The sequence below is a fragment of the Balaenoptera acutorostrata genome, chromosome 3 (genome assembly GCF_949987535.1).
Source record: "Balaenoptera acutorostrata chromosome 3, mBalAcu1.1, whole genome shotgun sequence".
In the NCBI taxonomy this organism is placed as follows: domain Eukaryota; kingdom Metazoa; phylum Chordata; class Mammalia; order Artiodactyla; family Balaenopteridae; genus Balaenoptera; species Balaenoptera acutorostrata.
The window spans coordinates 88,245,600-88,254,592 of record NC_080066.1 but is presented as its reverse complement, the minus strand read 5'-3'; the positions used below and the strand labels follow the sequence as shown (position 1 = coordinate 88,254,592).

Here is an 8,993-nt window from a genome sequence, read left to right as displayed (position 1 = left end):
TGAAAGCAAGGATCAAAATCTTGAGTAGAGGGCTTCCCTGGTGGTGCAGTGGTTGAGAATCTGCCTGCCAGTGCAGGGGACACGGGTTCGAACCCTGGTCTGGGAGGATCTCACATGCCGCGGAGCAACTGGGCCCTTGAGCCACAACTACTGAGCCTGCGCGTTTGCAGCCTGTGCTCCGCAACAAGAGAGGCCGCGATAGTGAGAGGCCCGCGCACCGCGATGAAGAGTGGCCCCCGCTTGCCGCAACTGGAGAGAGCCCTCGCACAGAGACGAGGACCCAACACAGCCAAAAATAATAAATAAATAAATTAATAAAAATCCTGAGTAGAGATTTCCAGGAAAACTATGTGTAGAGTAAATCTATAGCCTCATTCAACATGGTTAATTTAAAAAAAAAAAAAAAAATTAAATCTGGCTGATCATACATACGAATCATCAAGGTTTATGTGTTTTTCTAGATGAATTTCAAATTATGTCAATATAACATTTCTACATTATGAGTTAAAAAATAATTCATAACAATTCTACAGACCATATGCAAGTTTATTTAAATAATTTAACACTGCACAGAGAGCTAATTTATAAGTATAAAAATAGGTTGTTTAGCAACCAAATACAAGCGCCACACAGAAGCAGATTTCACATACACGATTAGGCCTTTAGAAGACTTAGGCAACCTTAATATCTCAAGTACTTTTATGAGAATACTTTACTCATATGATAGTCAGACATTATTAAAACATCTCAAGATACGCAGAATCCACAAATATTTTTCAGTATGAAGTCTTCCCTTCCAGTTTTCTTATCAATATATTAATGATTCTTCTTATATACTGTATAACAGTTAGTCTAGATTGACAAATGGGCTATCAAAGCCACTATCTTGTTGGTTAGATAGAGGAGCAATTAATTTTCTTGAAGGCTGTGGATACACTGCAGATGGTACTGTACTGCTCAGTTTTTTGAAATCTGACTTTAATATATCAGCCTTATGATGAGGTGGGTTTCCAAGAGTCATGCTGATCTTCCCTGGTGGGGAATAAGTGGTTTCTTCTGACAGGTCTGGAGTATGACCACTCTGACATTTCATAGGTTGATGAATCATACTGTTTTTCTCTGAATCTAAAGGAAAACTTACTGCTGAAAACTGTTTGAAATTTACAGATTCGTTGAGCATATCCAGAGTTTCTTGTGGCCTATCATGCAAAAATGACACTTCATGACTGTTGCAGGGTAGAGCGGCACTGTTGGAATGCCAGCTTACAGAGTCACTGAGGTCCCCTCCATCCTTTACTGGAGTTTCCTTAACACCCAAACTTTGACTTTTCTCAGATGCAGCATTTTCACTTGCCATTAGTGGATTACCCTTGTATACTTTTAAACCAAATCTTTCATTAGGACTTCGAAAAGTTATATGCGTGGACTCGGATTCAGAAAGACTAGGGGTATATCTAGGTGAGGGTTTATTGCCGAAGGATCTGAGAAAAGGGTGTGCAGTTGAGTGCTGGAGTGATTCAGAGCCAGTATCACCGAGGAGGTCTATCTTCTTCTGCAAACCAAAGCCTCTTTCACCTTTGCAAGGAACAAACTCAGGAGAAACATTCCTTGGCAAAATTTCTAGGTGTTTGTGACTGTTATCCCCGAACTGAAAGTCTGGATGTGACTCTTTGGAACCCTCATGCTTTCTGCCCCCGTGCTCTGCGTCCTCTAATCGCCTTTGTAAGTTACAGGCAGCCCTCCTCTTAGGAACTTGGTCACACATACTTCTGGGGATAGTTTTTATACTGTTTGATTTGCTTTCACTGTGACACGATATATTCTGATTCACATCATTTCTTTTTGATTTTTCAACTCCAGTCAGCATCTCTGAAGTCAGAGGCAATACTATTGTATACAAGGGAACAAAAATTAAGGGAAAACAAAATTAGGAGAAAATTAACACTGAAAGAGGAGAAAGAAATTTATGTTTTTATATATTTCCAAGGGATGCATATATATTTTAATCATTCTCAAAAAAAATACATCAATGCTGGACATTTAAAAATATTCTTTTACATATATCTATTAGATAAAGCTGAGTAATTTTGTTAATGAAATCTAATATGTTATTATTGCTATCCACCTGATGTATTATTTTCTGTAATAGTTGGTACAGCATTTCAAGAGCCAACTGCAACATTTCCAGTCTTGCTCTGATGTCAAATATGGAGTTTCTGATGGAGAAAGTTTGCTGGAAGAACCCACCCGACCCAAGACAGACAGACAGACAGACAGACACACACACACCTCTCACACACTTTCTCTCTTTTTCTCAAAGCTAAAATAGTTTCTGATTTAATTAGCTAAGACACTAAATCTGATCAGAAGCAGAACAGCCACACAGCATAGAATCAGAGGCATCATATCTCAAAGTAGGGTACCTTGGTCCCTAAAGTCTCTGAAAAGGGTTTGTTTCTGCTGGGGACATTATTCATTATTTGCAGTTGCCCCAAATCTAGAAAACTCTTTTCTTGTTATATGCCACTGCCCTTTTATAGCCAAGGTTCACATCGCCATTCCAAAATTTACACAAATAATCCTTGTGCTTTTATTTGAAGAGCGTTTACCAACATCAAACTTGGGAATTCCTGAACAGTCTTTGCTTCAGGCTTTCCAGAAGTGCAAAAACCCCATTTCCTCACAGATATGTTCATATTCCCCCAGTGTGACTGGGAATTTACTAATTTTTTTCATGTTTTTCCATCAGCTTTTGATTCATATATTCTAAAGTTATTTTATTATGAACAGAAAGAATTCATTTATAGCTTCTTGTGAGGTTGCTCCTTTATCATTATGAACTATCACTTTGGTCAGTTTAATGCTAACTCTAATTTACCTAATATTGTATTTAACTCTATAATTTATCTAATATCAACACTGCATTGCTTGGTATATAACTTTCCAGCCCCTTTATTTTGAATTTTTGACAATGTTCTTATCTGGAATAACATATGTCTAGAATATTTAAAACTGTTTGAAAATTGTGGTCTTTTAATAAGTGAGTTTAACCAGTTCACATTTAGTGTGATTGCTGATGTTTCAACCTACTATTATTTTCTATTTACCCATGCTTTCTACATGTATTTTTCCTCTTTCTAGATCATTAGATTGAAACGTTTTCTTCCAAGATTTTCCCCTACTACTTTGAAAATTATAGATTCTATTTCTCTATTAGTTAGCCTTAAATTTTTATACACATACTTAAACTTGTATTTTTCTAGCAATCTCTAGAGTTATCAGTATCTACATCTTCTCCTTGAAAATAGTATATATCTTAGCATATTGTTAGTTTCCTCTATAATATCCTCCTACATCTTTCTGAGAATACTATATTTTTCTAACATTCTCAGGTCCTGTTGTTTGTTCTATTAATTCTATCTCTTTAGGCATAAGTTCTGTTGTGGATTTTTTTTTTTTTTTTTTTTGCTTTGTCTTATTTTGAGTTTGGTATCTTTCTCCATGGTGCTGGCTTTCTGTAAATATGTGGTAATTCTTGGTTGAATGTTTATCTTTCAGATGTCCTGAGTACAGTATCTGCTGCTTGTTTAAAGGAGCTGGAAGTGGAGTGGGGAGGAATGAGCAGCAGGGTAGAAAGACCTGATAGCTGGTACTCTGGGCATTTGGGATCTCAGTTCCTCCTCGGTGTAGCTAGCCACCTGGAGCACTGCCCAGTTCCCAGACTCTCTGTTCCTGTTGCTCTTACCTAGCCCAGTCTGAGGTTCAGGAAGAAAGATAAGGAGAAATAAAGAGGGCAATCCCACCTGGTTTCAGCTGTTCTGGAACACCAACTAATTACCCCATTGGTATCCCCTAGGCTTACTACTTCTCCTGGAACATACCATCTTCACACGCAGAACAGTTTCAATATTGCTCCCACTTGTAACTATCATCTTCTGGGAGTTTTGAACTGAGGTTTCCATCTTCAGTTTATAGTGTTTGCCTTCTTTCAGGGATTTCTCACAGCCTCCGATTTATCAGTTGTAACTTTTAAAAGCTCAATTATAATTTCTTCTTTTTCTCCTTCTATACTGTTGTTTAAAATCTTTTCTATCATTTCTAGGGATGGAAGCAGCAAGAGGAAGCTGGTGGGTAAGCTCAGTCTGCCTACTTGAACTGGAAACTCTACACTGTTTTTTTTGTAGGTTTCCAGTTTAAGTAAAACATGCACACAATTTGATAACTCAGCTCTCACTCCTTACATTCTCTACTCTCATACTAAAAATATTAAATATCTAAAAAAGAGGGAGAGAAAAATCCTTCAAGTAACTCATTTTGACATACCTGACTGTGTAGTTTTGCTCTGGGATCTATTAGAAATAGGTGTTTCCAGCAATTTTGCCATCATAACAAGTTTGCTAGCAGCATTCATAATCTTTTTCTCAGCCCTGTGGGGAATTCCAGAATATGAAATTAATACAGTTTAAAGGAAAAAATAAGTTTCCTTAGCCCCAGGATTTCTGTTTTCCTATATGCTCTGCCACCACTTAGGGCAGCAGAGACGTTAAGCCTCTCTTAATCCCTAATGGCTCATCATGTAGACACAGTTAATTCTGTGGCTAAGGAAAATGCTTAGAAAATGACAACATGCTGTCCTGGTACTCTCAGGACACACTGTTTAGACAGAACTTACCCTTCCTCTTTTCCATCATCCTGCAAAATCTGCTGGAGGCAAATCAAATAATATTTGCGCATCTTTCGGGAGGTTTCTTGACGTTCTCGCAATACCTCTGCTTTTACCATTTCCGCAGCTCTTTCCTTACTCTCCTGAATATAACGAAGCATATCACCTGGGGGCGGGGGGAATCCCCACAAAATGCACGTTTATTAGGAGTTTTTCCAAAACAGGAGAGGCAGACTTCAGACCAATTTTCTGGGAGATGAAGTGACTAGATGCATAGTTTAAACATTATAGTTTTCCACAATCATTAAAATGGAATATTTCCGGTCACCATTTTGGTAGACTCAAAGCAGGAGTAATCCGGAAGTCCTTTTACAATGATGACAGACACATATGGTAAGGAAACATGGCATATCCCCTAGGGAAACTGTCATATTTTGAAACACTGAAGCAAGCAGTTATCATTAATATGAGGCACAGAAATTTACGCATTTCAATTACATATTATGTCTAGTTAAGATAAGAGAAAAAAGCAATATACAGAAAGGGTAAGGCAGAAAGGAAGAGAGAAGCAGACAAAGAAAGAGAGAAAGGAGGTAATATGAGCTGGATTCATATTCTTCTGTTTACTTGTGCTCTGAAAATCCATGTTTCATTATTTATTCAATTCTTTTGGCAGCACTTGTGAGTATCCAACTAAATATAATACTACAATCCATGAGAGATATGTACAAAATGCTATTGCAGGGAGAGGGATGAGACTTATGATGCCTCCTGAAATCTACATTTAAAAATAGTTCACAGCTTTCAAGTCTTCCTTTTATGTTTAACTCAGTGTGCTTTGATTGGAACTACCACTATTTAAGGTTAACATTTTGTCCTAAATCCAGGACTACATCCTACCTCTAGAATATCATCATCCCTATTATATTAAGGATTCCAACTCATAAAGGAATCTCCCTCAATATCAATAAGCTCTTCCTGAAAATTACACATTCTATGCAAAAATGCTAAGTGGAAGACTATTTTTCATTACTTCAAGTGGGAAAAATTTTGATGGAGTACATGTCAAAACAAAACATCCGGGGCTTCCCTGGTGGCGCAGTGGGTAAGAATCCGCCTGCCAATGCAGGGGACACGGGTTTGAGCCCTGGTCCGGGAAGATCCCACATGCCACGGAGCAACTAAGCCCGTGTGCCACAACTACTAAGCCTGCGCTCTAGAGCCTGCAAGCCACAGCTACTGAGCCCACGTGCCACAGCTACTGAAGCCTGCGCGTCTAGAGCCCGTGCTCCACAACAGAGAAGCCACCGCAATGAGAAGCCCACACACCGCAATGAGGAGTGGTCCCCGCTCGCCGCAACTAGAGAAAGCCCACATGCAGCATCGAAGACCCAATGCAGCCATAAATAAATAAATTAATTAATTAATTTTAAAAAAAATCCAACCAATTTCTAAAATGTAAAACAATACACATAAATACGCAACAAGTTATCATGTTAGGATGAAAAAGAAAAGCTTAAAATTTTACTTTCCAATCACTATAATTGTTAACAAAAAGTAAATTTCTTTCTAGTAATAGGGACTCTGTTAGCAACAGCTAAGAAGCACATTCTCTATACTGATACTGAGTGGGCTTTTCAAAACATCTCCACCATGATTCTGATGATCTACCATTTATATTTGGAACTTGAGACCTTTCCCACTCATTCTGTTTAAAATGAATGCAATTTTAGGAGGTAAATACACATTTCTTGTACACAAACACTGGTATTGTTCTGGGACATACATACCAACTATGCAATATTGCAATTAAAAACCAGGAGGTATTCTACTGGGAAAACATAAACCACAGAAATGTTCTGCAGGATATGCGGCACCACCTAGTACTAGAGGACTTGATAAACAAATTTACATCTATGACATAATCCATTATGAAAAAAATGAGAGACAACAGAACAATTCCTAATTACATCCATTTTTCATGGTCCTTAAAAGTTTATGGAAGAAAGTAGTAATTGCTCATTTAAACTCATATGACATTTTCTTTGGTAGTGGTTACTTAAGTTGTAAGATTATGAAATTTTTAGTTTAATATTAGTGTCCAAGAAAAAAATTTTGGAAGCAGTTCAAGTTGGCGGTACAGGAAATCCTGAACTCACATCCTCCCATGGACACACCAAATCTACAACTACATATGGAACAACTGTCTCTGAAAAAGACCTGAGAACTAGCCCAAGAGCCAACCCACACAAAGGATAAAGGGGACACATCAAGGTGAGTAGGAGATGTAGAGACACAATCTTGCCAAAACCTTCACCCTTGGCATGACATCCTACAATCAGGAGGAATATCACAAAAACAAAGCTTCTCCCTGAGGAGCAAGGGGTTTGAGCCCCACATCAGGTGCCCCAACCCTTAGGACCTGCACCAGAGAGATGAGCCCCCAAAACACCTGGCTTTGAAAACTAATGGGGCTTATGTCCAGGAGACACAAAGTGCTGTAGGAACCTGAGATTCCACTCCTACAGGACTCACGCACAGACTCACTCAACTCAGGAACCCAGTGCAAAAACAGCATCATGAAAAATGCCTAGACCTTATGTTAAGGAGATGTACTTGCTGACCTTAAAGCATCTGCCAGAAGGGCAGAATCTGTTAGAACTCTCCCAGGGAACAGAGGTGCTGGTGGGAGTCATTTTTGTACTCTTCTACCTTACTAGTACTGGCCCTTGCAGGCGCCATTTTTACACTCTCCCTCTACCTTGCTAGAGCCGTTTGCCCCACCCCTGGACTCCATGGTGGCCCCACCATGCCAAACCCAGGCTGGTGTTCCACTGCAGCCCCACCACACCAAACCCAGCAGGTGTGCACAGTCCACACAGGGGACACCCCTTGAACACCTGGCTCTGGTGGCTAGAGGGCTTGCATTTCTGGCCCCACAGGACTGAAACAACTGGAGAGATAATTCTTGGCAAGCTACAACCCCCAGGACACTGCACAGACAGCAGCCTGAAACACACCCCAGTCTTCCTGTGACCACTCCTTCAAGACTGGGAGAGGTAGCTGTTTTGCCTAATACATAGAAATAAACACATAGAGAGTCAAGCAAAATGAAGAAACAGAGAAATATGTTCCAAATGAAAGAACCAGACAAAACCCCAGAAAAAAACCTTAATGAAAGGGATGTAAGTAACTTACCTGATAAAGAGTTCAAAGTAATGGTCATAAAGACGCTCACCAGTAAGAATGAATGAACACAGAGAGAACTTCAACAGAAAAATAGGAAATACAAGAAATGTTAAAGAGACTCACTTCAGATGTAAGGACATATACAGTCTAAAAGGGAAGGGATGGAAAAATGTTTCATGCAAATGGAAACCAAAAGAAAGCTGGAGTAGCTTAGCAAATTCCTAAAATTTGTGTGGAACCACAAAAGATCCCAAATAGCCAAAACAATCTTGAGAAAGAACAACAAGTCTGGAGGCATCATGCTTCCTGGTTTCAAACTACAGTACAAAGCTATAGTAATTAAAGCAGTTTGGTATTGACATCACAGACAAACAGATCAATGAAACAATATACAGAGCCCAGAAATAAACCCACTCACACATGGTCAATTAATTTACAACCAAGGAGGCAAGAATATACAATGGGGAAAGGACAATCTCTTCAAAAAATTGTGATGGGAAAACTGGGCAGCCACAGGCAAAAGAATCAGACTGGACTACTTTCTTTATACCATAAACAAAATCAACTCAAAATGGATTAAGGACTTGATTGTAAGACCAGAAACTATAAAATTCCTAGAAGAAAACACTGGCAGTAAGCTCACTGACATTGGTCTTAGTGATATTTTTTTGGATCAAACTCCAAAAGCAGTGGCAATATATGCAAAAATAAACAAGTGGGACTACATCAAACTGAAATGCTCTGCAGAGCAAAGGAAACCATCAACAAAATAAAAAGGCAATCTACTGAATGGGAGAAGATATTTGCAAATTATATATCCAATAGGGATTAATTTCCAAAATATACAAAGAACTCATACAACTCAATAACAACAAAAAACAATCAATCTGATTAAAAATGGGCAGAAGATCTGAATAGACAGGTTTCCAAAGGAAACATAGATATGGACAACAAGTATATGAAAAGATGCTCAACATCACTAATCATCAGGGAAATGCAAATCAAAATCACAATGAGATATCACCTCATACCTGTTAGAATGGCTATCATCAAAAAGACCAAGAAGTGTTAGTGAGCATATGGACAAAAGGGAAACCCTATGCATTGTTGATGGGAATGCAAATTGGTACAGCCACTATGG

At 38.8% G+C, this 8,993-nt stretch overlaps 1 protein-coding gene across 7 annotated transcripts in view; it reads right to left on the bottom strand.

The window, feature by feature from the left end:
• Positions 1–576: 576 nt before the first annotated feature.
• Positions 577–8,993, bottom strand: part of CEP152 (centrosomal protein 152) — a 97,240-nt gene continuing 88,823 nt past the window's right edge. For all 7 annotated transcript variants that reach the window (XM_057544595.1, XM_057544597.1, XM_057544598.1 and 4 more), the window contains 3 exons: positions 4,673–4,829; positions 4,324–4,427; positions 577–1,887 (listed from right to left, as the gene is read on the bottom strand). In XM_057544595.1, coding sequence (XP_057400578.1) covers positions 848–1,887; positions 4,324–4,427; positions 4,673–4,829 — 1,301 coding nt within the window. In that variant the 3' untranslated portion in view covers positions 577–847. The remainder of the gene's footprint in view (positions 1,888–4,323; positions 4,428–4,672; positions 4,830–8,993) is intronic.